Source organism: Zonotrichia leucophrys, chromosome 1, assembly GCF_028769735.1.
Source record: "Zonotrichia leucophrys gambelii isolate GWCS_2022_RI chromosome 1, RI_Zleu_2.0, whole genome shotgun sequence".
NCBI classification, from domain to species: domain Eukaryota; kingdom Metazoa; phylum Chordata; class Aves; order Passeriformes; family Passerellidae; genus Zonotrichia; species Zonotrichia leucophrys.
The window spans coordinates 68,352,858-68,372,846 of record NC_088169.1 but is presented as its reverse complement, the minus strand read 5'-3'; the positions used below and the strand labels follow the sequence as shown (position 1 = coordinate 68,372,846).

At 35.5% G+C, this 19,989-nt stretch overlaps 1 protein-coding gene across 3 annotated transcripts in view; it reads left to right on the top strand.

Moving 5' to 3' along the window:
• The window catches only part of PDS5B (PDS5 cohesin associated factor B), a 101,913-nt gene that overhangs the window by 38,636 nt on the left and 43,288 nt on the right, over positions 1 to 19,989 (top strand). For all 3 annotated transcript variants that reach the window (XM_064716330.1, XM_064716336.1, XM_064716322.1), the window contains exons 9-15: positions 7,425 to 7,540; positions 9,271 to 9,365; positions 11,676 to 11,821; positions 12,725 to 12,876; positions 14,567 to 14,680; positions 16,155 to 16,236; positions 19,417 to 19,465. In XM_064716330.1, coding sequence (XP_064572400.1) covers positions 7,425 to 7,540; positions 9,271 to 9,365; positions 11,676 to 11,821; positions 12,725 to 12,876; positions 14,567 to 14,680; positions 16,155 to 16,236; positions 19,417 to 19,465 — 754 coding nt within the window. The remainder of the gene's footprint in view (positions 1 to 7,424; positions 7,541 to 9,270; positions 9,366 to 11,675; positions 11,822 to 12,724; positions 12,877 to 14,566; positions 14,681 to 16,154; positions 16,237 to 19,416; positions 19,466 to 19,989) is intronic.

Genomic DNA, 19,989 nt, shown 5'->3' with positions numbered 1-19,989 from the left:
TTTGGGATTTGGTTGGTTGATTGTTTGGGCTTGTATATTTCAAGCAATAACTCCATTTTTTGGATGACTTGAGGGCTTGACCTGTTTTATTTCTGGGTTTACTTATTATTTATTGTGAAAGACATCATATTTTGAATATATATACTAATAATTTTGCCCAAATTGTAGTTCTGTGACAGATGAAAGAAGACAGGTGGAATGCATCAGTATGTCTTGTAGCAATTGCTGCAATGTCTTATGATTTTTCAGGCTTGTTTCGTATGTCTGGAGAGTAGCTGGTGCTAGCTCTCTATTTTAATAGGTATTTTTCTTTTTGACTTCCTTTTCAAAGTGTCTCCATCACTTGGACAAATGTGATGTAACACGAGTTGATTCTCCCTTCATTCTGCACTACTTTTATTCTATGTGTCATTCCACAGGGTTTCTGTGGGGCCTGTGGTTAGATTAGTATTACTCTGTTTGTATGTGACCTGTTACTAAGCTTGAGGGGCTGATGTGCAGTGGGCCTCTTGTAAGTTTGAATGTTTTTAGTACAGAGGACAGATTTTGGGTTTCTAGCACTTTTGGCCTCTTCTTATCCTAATATATATTATCACAGTGGCTTGTTCATGCCAATTACTTTTCCCTAATGTTGCTAGGCAGGCACGCTACACTTGCTGGATGAGGGGGTTTTTTAATGCCTTTGTCATTCTGTTCACATTTCTGAGAGAAGTAGGGTTCAATTTACTGCTTGCTGTCTGTCTTCAAAGTAGACCTTTTTTCAGCCTTTAATTCCTGTTCCTACAAATGGCAAACAATTATCAGTCTCACTCCAGTAAAAATAGTACTTCTGCAGCTGAAGGTGCTATAGAGGACATTTGATCTTACCTGCTGCCATAATGGCATATAATTGCAGTAACTTTCCCATCTGTAAGTCCACTAAAATCTGCAGGTTCTTCAATTGTCATCCTACTCCTTCATTGACTCATGTTTCATGATTTTCAATACTGATGTAATTTTTGAGTCTTATTTTATTGGATTCAGTCCAGTAGCCAATGTCAACTTTTTATTTGTTTGTTTTGTTTTGTTCCCTCTTTACCCAGGCCGGAAAAAATTCTTGTCTCTTTCTTCAGCTAGCTGATTTCAACCCTAAGCATTTCCATGTTTTCTTTGTACTACTTAATTTACAACACATTTTTTTCATGTTTGCATTTCTGTTCTTTGTTTAGTGTGCTCTTTCCAGATGATGTACATGTATTTTGTTGCTTTCTGTCTCCTTCATCCTTAGCACAGTTTTCTCACTGTGGTCTGAACCCTTAAAGGGTAAGCGGTTTGCGTTTGATGTCTACATGATCAAGTTTAACAATGTTTCCAGGAGATATGTAGGTTCTGATAGCTACATTCTTACCACTCTTATTCCTTGTTGGCTTCTTGAACTTAATATAGTTTGTAGCTATTCCAAAAACACTGTAATCATTTGTTACTCCACGTGTGTTTTTTGATACTTCAGGTTACAAGAAAAAATAATATATGCCTATTGTTTCCCATTGGCTGTCAAATGACACATCTTTTAAAGAAGAAAAAAAGCACCTCCCTTTGGAATAGGATACCCCTGGTTTAAAGTTTGAAATGCTGGAACGGTTTCCTGGAGAATTTGTGGGTGCTTCACCTCTGGAAGTCTTTAAGGCTGTGCTGGGTGGTGCTTTGAGCAACCTGGTCTAGTGGAAGGTGTTCCTGCCCACAGCAGGGTGGTTGGAGGATGTCCTTAAAAGTCCCTTCAACCCAAATGGTTCTAAATGAGTTGAGGGGTCTTTAAGATCTTTCTGTGGTGAGAAGAGTATTTTGAAGATAAGTGTTCTGAAATATGGTCAGCCTGTGTTTTTTCTGAGATCAGCACAAGTTCATTCTACATGCAAACCTGCCAGTGATGATTAAATACTTTCCACTCCAACAATAGCTTTAGCTTTATTCTGAACAGGAGCAGCTAGCGTCAACATTTTTTAAATGGGTAAATAGCTCATTAGTGTGTTGAGAATAAAGTGTGATTTCAATGAAACTCAGTGTGATTATGGTTGAAGACGGCCAGTTTTTTATTGCTTCAAATAAAAAGAAACTAGACAGCAGTAACCCTGTTATGCTTGATGAAGCCTTGGTTTAGGTGGCTGGTAAAGGAAAAATGTGCATGACAGTCCATACTGAAAATTGGGAGAGGGGAGTTGTTTTTTTTCAATAGAGGTCAATTAAAATTAACCATACAATAGCCAAGAGCTTCAGGGAGTCCTGCATATCATTCAGAGCTGGACTCAGTGGTTTTGTCTTTTCTGGATGTGGCACATAGTACTGTGTCGCTGTATGCCCAGTTAAGGAGCCTTGTCCTCCTGAGCTCACTTACCATGGACTACTGGGTACTGAAGTTAAGGTTTGTACAGTATATTTAGGTGAAATATGTAGTTTCACTGGAAGATCCAGTTTTTGTTTATGAAATTGTCTGATATGGCTCTTGAATACAGAGTTGTGGTTACAGAAGGCAAATATTCCAGTAGTGCTTAAGAGGTAGTGGGACAGTTAGTGTTTTCCAAGATCTCATATTGCTGCTTTGCTCCTTAGGAGATTTGTATTATTTCTTAGCAGATGATCATAGAATCATAGAATACCAGGTTGAAAGGGACCTCAAGGATCATCTAGATAAAATTTTCTTGGCAAAAGCACAGTCTAGACAAAATGGCCTAGCACTCTGTCTAGCTGGATCTTAAAATGTCCTATATCAGGGAATCTACCATTTCTCTGAGGAGATTATTCCAATGGCTGGTTGATCTCATGGTGAAAAACTTTGCTCTTGTGTCCAGTGTTGAAGGAAAGCTGTGGTTGTCTGAACAACTGCGTTGTGGAGATGTGCCAGAATGATCTCATCTTGCATGCACTGAACACACGGAAGGGGACATAGTATCTTTACGAAGACAAATTGAATAATTTTCTCTATATTTTTGAAAATATTAATTTCCTTTTCGTTGGCTTCAAAAGCAGTAAGTGAAAACAAATTTTGGCCACATGAAGTGCATTCATGGCAGACTTACCTGAGAAAGATATCAAGTATTCTGGCTCACTTGCAAGCTGAAGTGCAAGCTTGGTTTCAGGTGTAAAATTGGCTAGTTCTGCATGAATTTGAATGGATTCCTCCTGGTATCAGCAATGTTACCTCTAGTTGCATATTCTGTACATGGAACAGACTTTCTGTGTAATATCTAATTTCTTTGCTTCTAAACATTTAGCCTTGACAAAAGGAGGCTCAGGGGAGATCTCTCACTCACTCTACCACAACCTGAAAGGAGGTTGTAGAAAAGTGGGGGAGTTGGTCTCTTTTCCCAGGTAATAAGTGACAGAACCAGAGAAAATGGCCTTGAGTTGCACCATGGGAAGCTTAGATTTGGTATCAGGAAAAATTTCTTCACTTAAAGACGTGTCAAGAATTGAAATAGGCTTCTTAGGGAAGTGGTGGAATTACTGTCTCTGGAAGTTTTGAGAAGGGAAGTGCCTGTAATAGTTCGTTCGTAAACATGGTGGTGCTTGATTAACTGTTGGGCTCAAGGATCTTAAAGATTTTAGTTTTCCAACCTTTATAACTCTGTGATCCTGTGGTTTTGGTTTTGTGGCATACTTTGAAAAAAATGAAGTGGTGATGGTTTTCCCCTAACCATCAGCTGAGCTTCGCTGAGCCATCTCCTCTGCCTTCTGGTTGATTTGTGGCTTGATGGGACTTTGAGGATGTAAACAAAAATCTTTTGAGTTTGTAACTCATTACCTGACAGGATCCAAATCTCTTGCTCTTCATCTCCATGAAAATTTTTGCACTCTTTCTATCAGGAAGCCTTCTGGTTTATCTTCATGGGTTTAGGGTTGTAGACTGTCTCTTTGAGTGGGGGTAAAATCCAGGGACTTTCTCATCAGAGACCAAATAAATTTTTGACCATGTGAAGAGGGGTTAAAAACTCTTGATATGAAACTTGTGTGAAAGTTTAGGTATCTCTAATACTGTTGAACCTACTCACTATTTGGGATGTAAACGATGTGGCCACCTAGTGTTCAAGCACCTTGCCATTTTGGTACAGCAGTGAAGGCACAAGTAAAGGCTTTCTCCCTGTGCCCTTCCTCCTCCCCCCAGGTAGGCTGAGTAGAGTAGAAGGTTGAAAGGGGAGATGTGCTCAGCAATAAAAGGCCAGGGGAAGGAGGAGGAAAGGATTAATTTGTGTTCATGCTGTTTGTCTTCCCAAGTGATCCCTATGTGAGACCCTGCTTTCCAGGAAGTGCCAGGACATCTCCCTGCCAGTGGCAGGCAGTGAATGAATTCCTCTTTTTGCTCTGTTTGTACACATAGCTTTTTCTTTACCTACTGAACTCTTTTCTCTTGATATATGGGCCTTTTAACCTTCCTTCTTTTCCCTTCCTCTCTCTGTTGGAGAGAAGGGACTTGGGTAAGTGTTTGGCTTTTGGCTGGGGTCAACCTGCCCTAGCTGTATAGATTTATGTAAAGAAAAAGCTCCTGTGTTCTCAGGTGGCAGAACTCTGTTGTTAAGCTCTGTGAAACTGTGAAATCATGGTTTGCATCTTACTAGTAATTTGGTTTTTGCCTGATTATGGAAAGGAGTCTGGGGAATTAACAGGAGGATGAGCACTATGTTAATTTAATTTAACCTCTTCCGTGAGGGTCGGTCATTTGTGCGTGATCTTGGCATTTTAAGGTGATGTGTATAGAGATCTAGTACTGACACAGAAGCACTATGGGTTTGGGAAAAGCTAAAAATGTATTATTGTGTAGGTCAGCTTGTAGAAGAAACTAAAGGAAAGGAACTTTTTTCAAACTTCATACTTAAATTTTAGGAATTTCTGTTACAGAAAGCAAATAACATTTAAATGTTCAGAGAATGGAAAGCTCATCAATAGACTGTTTTGGAAATAATTGTCATGGGATTTAGGCTTTTATCTTAATGTTTTACTTAACCAATATGACGTAATGAATAAAATCAATAAAAGGATGACTTCTTATTTTACAGCTGCCTTTCTTCCTGGGTATGGTAATTAAAATTTTCAGAAGTTTCAGTTACGTGTCCACTTCTTATTCCCAAATCTGTCCAGGCCCTGAGTGCTGCCTAGTCTTCTGGACTCAGTAGTGGTAACAATCTGACTGGCTTCAGCTTCTCTTGCTGACAGACTCAAATGTCTAGGCCAAAGAGCAGCTGCCTGTGTGCTGGGACCATGTATGGGGAACTGGAAATATTCGTGTTTGGTGTCAATTTGTATTGACAAGTCATGATGGAACACTATTAGAGTGCTGGATTTACTTAAGAGGTGAAGGGTCTGACTCTTCAAGTACAGAGTGTCTCACAGAATGGAGAAAGATTAAGATTTTTTTCAGAGTTTGATGCCTTTTTTATCACCCTCAGAAAAAGAGCAGAGATTAAAGTAGAATAAAGGAGACAAACTGTAGCAGCAATGTATTCATTCAGTAGGAAGTGCAGGTTTATTTTTGTTACCCCTTGGAGTGTATATAACCGTGTTTCAGGGAAGCCAACATCAGGGTAAAAAAGTTAGAAGGAACCAAATAATTACTTACCAAGGTCCATAATCACAGGTATTTGTTGTTTCTACAACAGGACAAGAAACAAGTGGGTTGTCTTATAATTGGATTAGTGGCTGATACAGCAAAAGCTTCTTCTGCAACTAATTAAGGATATTTTAGGGTTTTGTTGTTTTGTGGGTTTGTTTTATTCTGTTTGGTTGTCATTTTTTTCCTCTATATTTCTGACTGTATAATTAAGTAGGTGAATGTTTAGTGTGCTCCCAGCTCCTCCACCTGGCTCCTTCTTCCACATTCTGGAGCGTCTTGCTCTGAATCTGTGTTAGTTCCCTAAAAAAATTCAGAGATGCTTAGTATTTTAGCATTTTGTTTAAGCAAGAGAGGATAGGATGTAAGTCATGAAGGCTGGACTAATGCAGCCCAAAAAAAGAAATTAGACGTTCTTAACTATGCCCCACAGAACAAGAATTCGTAGTATAATGGGCTGAAGCTCTTTAAGAAAAAACTATTATTTATTGCAGATTAAGAGGAGGTGGTTGTAGAATGCTTTCAGTAATATCAATGTGAATGTTAATTGGAAAAAAATTAGTCAAATGCAAAAAACCCTATTAATGGATTTGCTGTTAGTGCTTTGAATACTTAATACTAAAGTGTATTCCAAAGAGTTAGTCTTTTGTACTGTAGTAATATATCACTGTTAGTTCATCCTGCACTTCTCTTGCTCTGTTACTTTAAGGATTTTACAAATGCTTTTACTGTTCTTAGGGTTCTGAATTAAAGACATGCTGGCAAACGTTTCAGCCCTTTTATGGTATTGAGTCAGGAGAAATAGTTTGTCTCTAAAACTGTGGTGTCGTATAAAAGAATTCCAACAGCTATATTGTGCTCTTATGTCTTGTTCATGTTCAGAAGGGGATGTTGAACTAATAAGAGTTCAGAGATGCTAGGAAAAAACCCCAGTATTTTACACAGTTCTTAACTTTTACCAGAAAAAAAAATGGGAATAATAATGGGTTAGTAATATCACCTAAGCAATAATCTGGCCTAATTAATAGAAATTAATTTTAGCTGCCCATTTTCAAGGAATTGTTGCAGCCAATTGGGTTTTCTCCCTTTTCTTTAATAAGCAAAGGAAAAAGATACGATGAATAATGAGTACACACTAACTGCACAAATGTTAACATACATTTCTGAAGTATGCATTAAGGTCCATATTCTGTGTATTGAATTAAAGAATGTGATGCAAAACAATGATAAAACAAGGCCTTCTCTGGTATATTTCCACTCTTACTGTTGGTGCTCATTTTCAATATAAAAGGAAGACTATCTGTTGTACTTCAGCAGTTTTGAATATAGGCTCAAATACAGGACACATCCTGTGGATCTCAGATCTTGGGTACTTAATCTGATGTTCTCTAGAAATTTGTATTCCGGAAACTGCTATTTTTGACTAATATTTTTAATTAAGAAATTAGGCACTGTTTTAAAGAACTGTATACCACACAAGCATAGATTGACTTCTGTAAGTTTTGTGTTGTGTCTGAACTTATACAGGCACATATCAGATTTCCTAACAATCAGTAAACAGTAAATAAGTGTTAAAAAGATGTATTTTTCACCAGGCTTCATTCACAGCGTTTTTTGTCTTAACATTGTTCTTCATTTTCACAGTCTTTATTATTTTGTGTTCTCAAAAAAATAATGAAGGGTCTTTGCCTTGATAGACTTTTGTATATAAGAGAAGTCTATTAAGCTGTATTGTGATATTTCTAGAAATATGGAAGTGCGTTGGTGTAAAAACTGTACAAAACAGAACTCTGTTTTTTGGATTAGTTTTTCTTTTAACTTTAAGAAAAATCTGTTCATTTTCCAGAGCAATGACAACGAAGAACGTCTGCAGGTTGTAAAACTTCTAGCAAAAATGTTTGGGGCAAAGGATTCCGAGTTGGCGTCTCAAAACAAACCACTTTGGCAGTGCTACCTGGGGAGGTATATTCTGGTTTAGTTTCCTGTCCTGGGAGGAAGTATATTCAATGAAGTCAAATGCATTTGATTTGGTTTTTTTTTTTAAAGTGACACAGCTAAGCCTGAATTCCCTCCTGCTGCTTTATCTGAGTTCTGGCAGATAATGCTGAAGCAATTTTACACATATCTTCCACATATGTCATTCCACAGAGTGAACGTTTACAAATCATCTCCTTAAATGCTCTTTTTTTTTTAACTAGCTTTGTTGCCATTGTCAAGAAAAATGAATACTTTAATTTCTTCACAAGTGAAACTGTTCAATGATGGATTAATTTTAAAACAGCATCAAAGGATGTTTTTAGTATTAGGTGATATTAAAAGTGCTCTTGAGGCTTTTATGTACAGTCTTTGTGTATGAGTTTAATTTTTTTTAATGGTACGGGTACCTTAAAAAATATGTAGTATTTATGATGCTGCAAACATACTTCATTTCCTGTTTTTTGAAATATTCTGCCAATTTCAGATAGAAAATACAGCTGGAGCTTATAATTATGAGAAACTCCAGTTTGGCTACTATAAAGAAAATATTTTTGATTTGAGTAAAAGAGGATATATTCTAAAAGTTATTGCAAATGCCATAGTTTATAATATAGCATTCAGTCATCAAAAGCAGAGTCCTCAAAGAAATGCTACTTCTAAGAATAGAAGAAACTTAATTGAAGCAAGGTATTTTGCATGAAAATATTTAACTATTTAAAACAGGAAATGTCATCAAAAATTTCCACATCTGATTGGGCCCAAAGGAAAATGCTTCATTATGTTACACTGAGATTATGTGCAGTTTGTTCACAATAACTGTTTTCTGCTAGTTATGGATCACATATATGCATTTACCACTTCTAAAGATTTTCACCAAGTTATAATAAAATTTTCACGAAGTTATAATAGCTGTGTTATTGAAGGAAGCATTCATAAAAATCTCTTGATTTTTGAAAACATAACTAGCTTTTACTAAAACCAGGTATTCCTTAAAATCTATTTAAGATATTTATTTTGGTAAATAAATTTCAATAGCAACAGTGTTCTAAAATTACATTTTTAAGTTGTTTCATGCCAAGGATTTTGAGGATAGCTTGAAAATGCATTTAATTTTGGAAGTTATCTTCTAATTGCATCTAATTGCATCTAACTAATTGCATCAACAGTTTTATTATAAAATTACTTATATAATAATTAAAAATGTGAAAATACTAGTTTCCAAGCATCAAATTGAGTTCAGTCTTCCAAAAGGAAATCCAATTAAATGATCCGTCTCAGAAAAAATTTGTAGCAGACTAAATACACATTTGTTTGATGCCTGTCATGCAGTAGGATGAATGTCACAGTCTTATAAAATTTTGAGTTTCTGATACATTTCTCATGGTTAGTTAGGTGTAGCATTACAGAAAAGGAATTAAAATATATTGTATATCTTTCTAATAATTTTTTGTCTGCCTGGGAGTTTTCAGTGTGTACCAGGAGAAGATAATTCTTTTCATGTTCAAAACATGAATCAACAAATGAATATGAGAATTTTTTTTAAAGCTAAAGACGGTGTACTTAATACTATGAAGTCAGGGATGCTGTATGCATGTAACCATGCATGGGAAGCATAAAAAACATTTTCAGAAGTATTTTATATGGTGTAAAAATGAACAGATTGCTTTGGTAGAAGTGGAATTGTAGTTGTAATGCATTGTCTTGTTTCTAACCAGGTTTAATGATATCCATGTACCTATTCGCCTTGAGTGTGTCAAATTTGCAAGTCACTGCCTTATGAACCACCCCGATCTGGCAAAGGACTTAACAGGTATCAGTTTCATTATGAAATTAAAATACCATTTTTAAGACTACTGGAAGAGTCAAAAAGGCCAGCTGTAATGTCAAATAATGCTGTCAGATATTGTGCAGAACCTGATTGATTGTGGAATTCTAAGTAAAGTCCCTGCCTTCAGTGTTGCTTCTCAGGCTGAGGGGATTGTACACAAAGAATGCCTCCTCTAGGGAGATCTCTCTCCCTCTCATACAGTAGCACTCCCATTGCATTCCCAACTGCTGCTGAAGTTAACACCATGGGATCAGGTAAAGACAGCCTGCCTAACCTAATGGTCCTGGTGTTTATTAATTAGGGTGCTTAGGGGAGACTTAAGTTGCACAAAGCTGAAATGTTTAAGTCTTATACAGTCACTGTCTAAAACGTAACAGTCCTTATAACTGACCACAACTTCACAGTTCCATCTCCTTCAGATCAAACACAGCCTGAAATTCAGGAGCTCTGTAGGAAGAAGGCAACTGGCATCAATGGAAGCCTTTATTATTTGCTGCTTCCCATGTCTTAATAAAAAACCACATGTAATTAATGAGAATTGGTTGGTTTGCTTTGTGGACTGTATCTTCCCCTGATCATCAAACTCCTACATGTAGTTTTTTTGAGTCAATATCTTTGCCTAGTTGGCCTAAGGAGGGAATTAAAAGGACTTTAAAGTGCCTGGGATTGCTCTCCTGCTTGCTGGGTATTTGTCAAATTGGACACAAGTAGAGACAGGCTGGAGTCACCCTGTAGTTACAGTGTTATCCAGAGATTAGCTCAGTTAATTGGAGCATGGAACACCATGGTCATAGGTTTGATCCCCATTTGGGCCATAAGGGTTGGACTTGATGACCCCTGTGGGTCCCTTCCCAACTCAGAATATATTGTGATTCTGAATTAAGCCAGCGTAAAAAACCCAAAAGGTTCTGTGTCTTTCCTTAATAGAATGGTGAAAATATTTTCATTTTTAATTATCAGAATTGTATTTTCAATTTATTTTATTTTTACATTGCAGAAAGACTTTGTGCCCCCTCTAATGGTTTCCTCTGGGAAATATAATTTTGCTTGCCCCTCCTCTCTCTCCCCAGAGTGCTTATCAAAGCAAAATAGTTTAAAAATTTCTGTGGCTCACTGATATTGGAGACGAGAATTGTTTTGTGTAATGGCAGTGGTTTTCATTTGTTTCAGTTTATGTTCCTGTGAAACAATAGGTTTTTTTAAAAAGGCTTATTTGAATTAAAAATTTCATAGTCTTCATAACTGCAAAGCATTATTTTGAAATATGCTCATTTGACACTTGGGCTTATTACTGGTAATGTTAATGGCCAGTGTTTCAGATGAGACTTGAAAACTTTCACAGGTCATTGAATAGTCATGACAGAATAGGAACCTCTGGTTCTTTCATTCAAAATAAAGTTTGAATTTGCAAAGTTTCTTAAAGTTCTCAGCGTTGCACTGATGTATGCAGTGAACAGCAATCTTGACTTCTGTTAGGGTGTTCCTACCCTTTTGTGCTTCTAAAATAGCCTAAAATACAGCTAAAAAGATAAATGAACTTTGCCATTTTATTTGTCAGCTTTTTAAATTGACAATAGGTAGCTAACAAATGTGACATGTAAAAGCAGTTAGGCGTTGATAATGTGAGATTATTGGTGTTAGTGAATGAGTACCAGAATAATCTAGAAAAATACCAGTGTACCAGAATAATCTAGAAAAATTGTTTAAGATGGATAAATTATGATGTGTCTAAATAAGCATTATAGTTTGAAGTATTTCTTGATTTGTCCCAGCTTACGATGCTTACATGGCTCATACTCTTGAGTGTTCCTGGAGCAGGTGAACTAGATTGCTTGTGGGTAATACAGAAGTTGTGAGCAGGTGTGCAGCTAATGTGCTCTAGGAGCCAAAAGGCATGGAGTCTGCAAGAAGAGAGTAGCTTCTAGCCTGGTGTAAGACTTTAAAATGTATGTGGTGTGGTTAGCAAGTTCTCAGGCACTGTCTATTCTACTCTACAGCTCCAGTCCTGCTTGGTTATGATAGTTGCTAATGTCTACATAGTGTAACTTCTATAAGAAATAATAAAAAAAAAAATTGCAGCCACATAATTCTTACTTCAATAATGCCAGTAATATGCATCTTTAATATTCTAAGCAAATATGAAGTTTTACTGACATTCCAGTTGGTCTTAGAAAAAATTATTGGTTTCTTACTGCTGATGCTTCAAACAGAATAAAATAATTGTTCTGTTTCTGTCTAATGGGGAAAGTAGCTGAAGTTGTATACTTACATTTACTCATGTTTTCCCCCCAGAATATCTGAAAGTAAGGTCACATGATCCTGAGGAGGCCATACGGCATGATGTTATAGTATCCATAGTTACTGCTGCTAAAAAAGATCTTCTGCTTGTCAATGATCACCTGCTAAATTTCGTCAGAGAAAGGACACTGGACAAGCGGGTAAGACATAATTAGTATTGGTAATAGCTGTTTTATACTTCTAAGCTGTAATATTCACCTTCTTTAAAATCAGCACTTCTAAAAAATGCTATACTGATTTTAAATTACAAATGAAAACCAATATAAAGCAAAAAACCTTGATGAAATCTTTAATGAGGTACCTTCTTCCCATTACTAGAATGCTACATTTTTCATTGTGCTGTATTTTATTTAAGATGTGATTTAAATAATTAAATTGGCTGCAACCCAACAATGTTGTTCTAGTTGTCTAGTCCAGTAAAACTTTTGAATGAAAGAAAACCTTTGTAAAACATTCTAGCATTTTTCTTAAAAGTTTTTTCAAGCAGGTTTCAGAATGTATTGCATGTATTGCAAATTACTTGCTTTTAGTTAGATCATTGAAAGACTGCAAATCAGGGTAGTAGCTTGCAAATTTGAATAGTCTTGAATTTTAGTTTAGATTTATTGCATTATTTGGTAAAATTTATGAGGTTTGCTACTTAATTTAAAGCACAGTAAACACATTTGATGATGGTGAACTTTAAAAATTATCGCCTAATTTTTTTTTCATTTGGTGACATGCTTTTTCTTGTTTCATCCATAACAGAAATACAGATAGTAAGTATGGAGTGTGAGAAAGGGTGTTGGCTTAAATCAGTAATAATTCTAAATTCAAGAGGCATACTTCTGTGGTAGTTACTGGTGTTGACAGTTTAGTGTAATAGACGTGATGCAACATACATCCTAATGAGAAACTGTTTCACTGAGAACTCAGTTCAGCTTTTTTGTGAATTAAATTATGTTATTTTGGTGTAGATTAGGAAATATGTAACAGAAAATTCTACAGTCTTTTCAGTTTTGAGTTTTGACCTGCTAAACTGGCTGCTATTTCTTTTTGTCAAGTGGAGAGTGAGGAAGGAAGCTATGATGGGACTTGCACAGATATACAAGAAATATTCATTGCAATCAGAAGCAGGAAAAGAAGCTGCAAAACAGATATCATGGATCAAAGACAAACTTCTGCATATATATTATCAAAACAGCATTGATGACCGGTAAGTTAATTGTAAAAGCTGGGTGATTTAGTGTCAAAGTGTTATAACTTGTTATGAAGATCTGTTTTTCCTTTGTGTTCCAGTGCTGATGAGAAGGAGGAATCTTGATAATCCTGTTTGTTTCGATTTTGATTTTATAGCTGCAGCGAGATGTTGACCTGTGTTGTTTTCTTCTACTTTATTATTTCTTATTTTAAGGCCAAAAATGGTTCTAAAGGGTGTGAGAGGTCAGAATATTTCACAAGTCTTAGGTGTACTTTGCCACTGCTTCAGTAGAGGGGATCTTTGTTTAAATATCAGTAATGTGTTAATTTTTATGTTAAAATTTAGGAGGCAAACCTGCTTGAATAATGCTGGTTTAGATTTGCATGTTGTTCCTGTATGTTTCAAAGATAGCATGTGTAGTGGCAGTGGGCAAGCTCTATCACACTGCAGAAATTTAGGCTTCTGTAGCAGAGAAGCTGTGAATTAGGGCCTTCTCCTGGTTTTGTGATGAAAGCAGTGCCTCTGTCACACCAGCTGTAGCCTTGTATACAGTTGTTGGTATTGAACAAGAGATGGTTGCACATGGGTAACATTTTTGGGAACAAGTCTGCCTTGACTAATCAAGGTCATCGTGTTGGCTTTGGAAATGAGCCTTCACAGTGTGTTTGGATACTAATGGCGTTGCAAACCCATACAAGTCTTTTCAAAAATGCAAAACATCAAAAAGTTACCTTCAAAACAAGTAGTTTTTTCATGGTGCTGTGGAAATAGACTGTCTGGATCCTTAAATCCAGTCTTACCTGTGGATATGTTTCTTAAACTTTTTGAACTAGCTGGATTTGGGTTTTGATCATCTGCTCCAAATGTGTATAAGGAGTATTGTTTTCTTTTCCAGCATAAATATACATGATTGTTTCTAATGGTTTGCTCCGTTCTATTAATACTGATCTCAATATTGGACCTCAGTCTAGGAGTAGCATGTGGGCTTGGTTTCTCTTTTTCTATTTTCTTCTCAGTCTTTTCTAGGTAACTGTCAGGCTCAAGCCTCTCTCCTCCTTTTTCCAAATAAGGAGTTTCATGTTACACAGAAGCTTTTAATAATTCCCTTGGGAATATACCTGCATTTATATTGCAGAAGCAAAAGTCATGGGATAAACTCAGTCTGTGGGGAAGGGGCCAGATAAGGGTGGAAGAAAGTCAACTCCTTCTGATTGGCATCTGAATTCTCCTTCTGGGCTTCATGATTTTGTGTGATATAATCAACATGATATTTCCTTTTTTTAAGCATTATTATTAGTAGTAGCAGTATTATTTTAGGGCAATTAAATTGGGTCAGTTCATAAATTTATCCCAATACTGACTTGTAATGAAATTAAATGATAACATTTTATTGGGTTGGTAGTTAGTATCTTTCTTGAATTGTTTGATTTCTTCTAGATTAATACATCTGACTTTGATAATTTTAGGAGATCTGTTAAATCTCCTAATGCCGGCATTAACATTGTGTTTTCTATAATGAAAAATTTCTGTTTAATTTATGCTGAATTATGTCACATAACTTGAGCTTTAGGTTTTTTTAATATCTCCATAATTTTTTTGCTATAACTGATGTTTAGATAGGGCTGAGAATTTTTGAATTGATGTTTCAGCAATTCCAGGCTGTGTTCTTCCTGCACAGCTTAAATGTCTTAATCCTGTCTTTCAGGTTACTTGTTGAACGCATTTTTGCTCAGTACATGGTCCCTCATAACTTGGAAACAAACGAACGGATGAAGTGTTTGTATTACCTTTATGCAACACTGGATTCAAATGCTGTGAAGTACGTGCTGCTTTTTACTGCTTGCAAAATAGCTTTTAATAAAATGCTAAATAAAAGTAGCTCTGAATTGTTATCAGTAGCCTAAGTCAGTGGACAGAAATAGTTTATAAACTATTAGAAAACAGAATGTGGAAATAGCATCTATTTTTCAAGTGAGATTTTGAAAAACCCCTAAACTTACAGGATGTTTTCTAACAAGATGCAGTACATTTCAACCATAAACAGCTAAAAAACATAGTGTTAAAGATCTGGAAAGAAGCTTGAGGGCTTGCCAGTCCTTTCATGTCTGCAAAGAGATAACACAGATATGGTAGATCAGCCCAAAATCTTACCTGACAACTTCTTAATTGATAAGCTCCTTGTTGCAGCAGCCAAGTTGTCTTGAGAACTTAATTGTTTGTCTTTCCTCCTTCGTTATTATTGTGTTATGTACCTTCTCCAGCCTAAAATGGGTACATGCACGTGAATTTGACTAATAGCAGTTATACTGCTGTAATCTTCACTGTTGGATTGATTTTAGATAGTTTTACTTTGTTTTTCATGTAGTAGTACTCAGTCACTTGAAAATCAAATAGAGGGTCTTTTTTTCCTGTGAAAGAGACTAGAAAAGGCTTTGTATATGAATTAATGCCTTAAAAGATCCCAAAGCCTTCCAATACTACAAAAACTGGTGTTTGAATCCCCTTAATTTCTTGTATTCCCTGTTCAAAGATATGGCAATTATAACAAACTAAAATTATTAATAGTATACTAAAAATAAAAACTTACTGTTCTAGTAATTTTTAGTGTAGGCTAAATGAAAATGCATAATGGATTATTTAAAGTTACTTGTTATTTCAGGCAACAAGTAACTTCTGAATTCTACAGTTCCTGTACTCATTTTAAGGACATAATTTGTTCAGTTATTTATATAGAAATGATTTTTTTACTTGTGAATTCCATAAGTTTTGTAAATGTGGCTGTGTCTTCTATTTATATGGCTTACTATTCCTGGAAAGTGTGTTAATTTTCTATTCTGCTGAGTATCTTTCATGCATCTCTTATAAACTTAATCATGTCCATTTTTCACAATTTATTCATCTAGTAGCTGCTTCCTGTCTGCAAGAAAAACATTGTTTTGGTGATAGAAATCTTAAACATCTGCTTTAACCTACTTCTTGGTATGTTTTTAGAAGAGTCATTTCAGGCTTGTACAAATGAGTTCTTAATGGACAAGTGATTAGGTACTTCCTCCTTTAAAAGGCAGTGTACTTAAGCATCTGAAATGAAACTTTGTTTCGGTCTAATATGACCAAGTTATTTTCCATGGTATCCTACTAGGAAATATTTAGCCTTTGCTCACTCAGTGAAAGTTGAGGTGATAAGTACATTTCTGAGTCTAAAATTGAAAAGACTGTAAAGACTCATTTTGGACAGTTGTGTTACTCCTTGAACAGATAATTTTGACAATTCTTTTAATTTTTTCTATTTTTAGAGCATTGAATGAAATGTGGAAATGTCAAAATCTGCTACGACATCAAGTAAAGGATTTAGTTGATCTAATAAAACAACCCAAAGTGAGTTCAACTTATCTTTATTCCCCAGTGAATATGCAGTTTTAGTTAATGTACTGTTTTTTAATTCCCTTTTTTGCTATCTCAAGCTTATTTGTAATAGCAGATAGAAAATACTGTGAAAGTCAACTGATACTCCATTAGACTACATTTGCTGAAGGAAATGTGTATACTAAGTGTTTGTAAAATTAAAGAGGAAAGGGGTATTATAGAAATTTCTAAAATGTTTTGCCTTGGTGTTTGAATTCCATCTTGCCAGGACTATTCTGGCTCTTGAAACAGGGGGAAACCAGCATATTATTTTTGACTGCCAAATCAAGTAATTAAGAATAAGTACCTTTATAAACCCTCTTAAATTGTTATCTTACATGTGATTTGTAACTTTGAAGAAATTGGAATATTTTTGTCCCAACAGGTTATTCATTCCTCTTCCCTCTCAGAAATTTCTTAAATATTGTACTGGAGATACCAGACTACAATTTAATTTTCTTGTTTGCAGATTTTGCTTGGAAGGGAAAAATGAGAATTTATTGAGCATTTAGGATATTCTCATAAAGTGAATTTCAGTTTGTTTTAGTTACATCTATGTTCTTACTCATGTTTGGGTAGGGGAATTATAAAACTAAATTCTTGATATGCTTTGAAATATAATTAAAACTTGACTTTAATGCTAGAAGTTTGATCTTATGCTTTTTTAACAGAAATTATATAGAGTAGAAAATGTTGCCATGCTCAAATTTTTATGTGCCTCTGTGTGTGATTTTTATTTTCCGTGTGTGTCTATATTTGTACTGAAAAAAATGTAATGATTATCCATTTGCTGGAATTGCTTGAACCAGGAAGAGTGGGTAGCGGTGTGGTTGGAATATCTAAAGTATCTGATTAGACATGCTAGTGTCCTGCTAATAAAAAGATACTGCAGTGAAATTAATAATTTTGACTTAGTGTGTTAAAAACATGCTGTAATATATTAAGTTCTAAGTGCAGTAAAGGCTAGCACAACAATGCTTCATTGTATCTTGGTGACTGTTTTGAAATGCTTTTCATGTACTGTTTAATGTTCTTTGGTGCATTTAATATTAACATTGATGCATTTAATACCTGAGCTAGTTCCGTGATATTTTCTAGTTTTCAGTTAAAAGTGAAATTTCAACTTTTCCTTGTGTTTTCAGAACTTGTAAAAGTTTTTTTTCAGTTGTAAAATATCAAATGCGGTTATTTACCAGGAAAGTTTTGATGCCAGCATAAGCATTGAATTCAAGACACAGTGCATGCTTTTGACGTGTTTGCGTTTGTCCATCTGGATTTTTTCCTATTTTTTGCTCTTATATGCTAGTTCTCTGCACTTGGATATTCTCTTGAATAACAAGACTACATGGGAGAATTTTGATGGTTTGTGATAGAGCAGAGCAAGGAAGAGAGGTGTCTGAGGGGCAGCTGAACACTGTTCTTTACAGTGTTTGTTTGCTTTTATTTCTCAATACCAGAATAAATAAGTAAAACTTTGTGTAAACTGACATACTAAATTAAGCAAAATTCCCTGATGCAAAGCTTTTGCTTCCTGCAATGGCACGTGAGACTATCACATACAGTCCAAGTACTAATCTTGAGACAAATATTCATTAGCAATTCAGAGCTATGTAAACATTTATTTATTTCAGGAAGCAAAACTGAGATCAAATAGTAACCTCTTAGAAAATGAGATTTTGTGTGCTTTTTCACTTCTGTCTGATTTCTTCATGTAATCATTATAGCTTAGTTGTTGATTTGTTCTCCCGTGGTTGTTATCCCTGTGCCAAGTGTAGGCAATGTAATAGCTCTCAGAGATAAACTAGAATAGGACAAGAAATAGTGTACAGATGTTACCACAAAGAAATAGCGTACAGGTGTTACCTTTGCTTAGGTAGTAAGAAAAAAAAGAGATTGCAGTAAGGGTGATCAAATAGGGGAACAGATAGCACAGAGATACTGCAAAATCTTCATCCTTGTAAATATTTAAAATGCAACTAGAAGTTTGCCTGAAGCAAAACCTGATCCTGCTTTGAGTAGGCAGTTCAACTGTGTGACCTAAAGTTGTCACTGCCAACCTGCATTATTCTGTAACTGTAAGTCTTCCCAGTCTACCCTTCTGCCATTTACTGAAACTCTGTGAGCATCCTCCTTATTTCCTCTTCAAGGCCTCGTCAGACAAAGCACTTTTGAGGAGGCTGGAAATGTGTTAAGGAAATTTTTATTGCTGTTGGTCATAATTTCTCCTGACTTAAGAGAGAAGGGACACCAAACTTACCTTAAAGTTACTTTTCTGAAGAGCAAAAGCATAAATCACAACTCCTCTGGTTTTCTCCTTCAGCAGTGGTGTACAGTGAAATAAAATACATAACCTTCCCTGTTCGTATGTAGAAAAGTGGATGAATGCTGTTTTGTGTCTATTGGAGTATAATCTTCATTTGCTGCAGATGAATGCAAAATTATGTAGAAGTGCCCCAGCACCATGATCAAGTGTGACAGCAGATTTTCTTAAAGGAAATGTTTCTCAAATTTCTTTTATCTGTCATAATTCAATAGAGTTAATACTTTTGCCTCAGGTTATTTGACTTTTGGCTGAATTATTAGTAGTTTGCTCAATGTTTTTTGATGGGAGCTTTAGCCAGAACTTGAAGACTTGGGTAGTATTAGGAGACCAGAACAGTCAGGGTGAAAGAAATTCCACAGTACAGTTTTTGTTTTCTCCTGAGTCACAAGAGATTTGAATATGGGAAGTTTGTGTCTGCTGATAGCATTACTTGAGTCCTGTAAATTATATCTCATTTCTGTCCTTTATAATTCTTTTTGTCTGAACATGTGAATTCAGCTGTGACAGCTAGGAGCCCTGAAAATGATGGTGTTCTTCTGAGACTACACCCTGCAGAAATAGCCCGTTCATGCTGTTCATAAGTTATATGGTAGATTGAAAAGTGATAAAAGTATTTTATGTAATTGTTCTGTAGCGATGATCTACCTTTTACTTCCTGTGTCTACATTGAATTTGCAGTGGTGGGTTTTGATTTCTAACACATTGATGTGTTAGCAGAATGGATGCTGACTTGTTGTTAATGCAGTCTGGAATCTTCCTTGCTCAATATTCAAATGGAAATAAAAAATGAAAAATTTTTACTCAATCCATTTTTCTTTTGTGACTTGCAGACAGATGCCAGCAGTAAAGCTATATTCTCAAAAGTGATGGTTATAACAAGTAAGTCACTGAAAGTATTTACAGTGTCTAAAAATTACAGTAGAACTATATTGCTTTCTTGCTTTAAAAATAATTTGGGGTAAGTTTATAAAAAAAGCATTTCGCAGCAGATTAAAATCTAAAGCAAATAATGATAAATGTGATGCAGCAGTATGCTTTTAAGAACGAAGGCAACTAACCAGAATTACTCTCTTACTGTAAGAAGACATCAGTCATGAAGCCTATCACATAACATTTTGGCTGCATTGTGGACTAATCAAGGTCTAGATGATCTAGGGTGTTAATGTCTATTTTAACATTTATTATAGAGTATATATTCATAGATGTTAACTAAACTACTAAGCTATGTACTAACTTACCTCTCTTCAGAGGTTTTAATATTGTAAATGTCATTGGAATGCAAGAGAGTTTGGATTTCACTAGCAAGGAAAGCACTTCAAAAGCTGAAGAAGTTCTGTGTAAGCTGAACTATTGACAAAGAAATACCCACCAACCCAAAAGCAACACTTTTTGTTCCCCAGGCC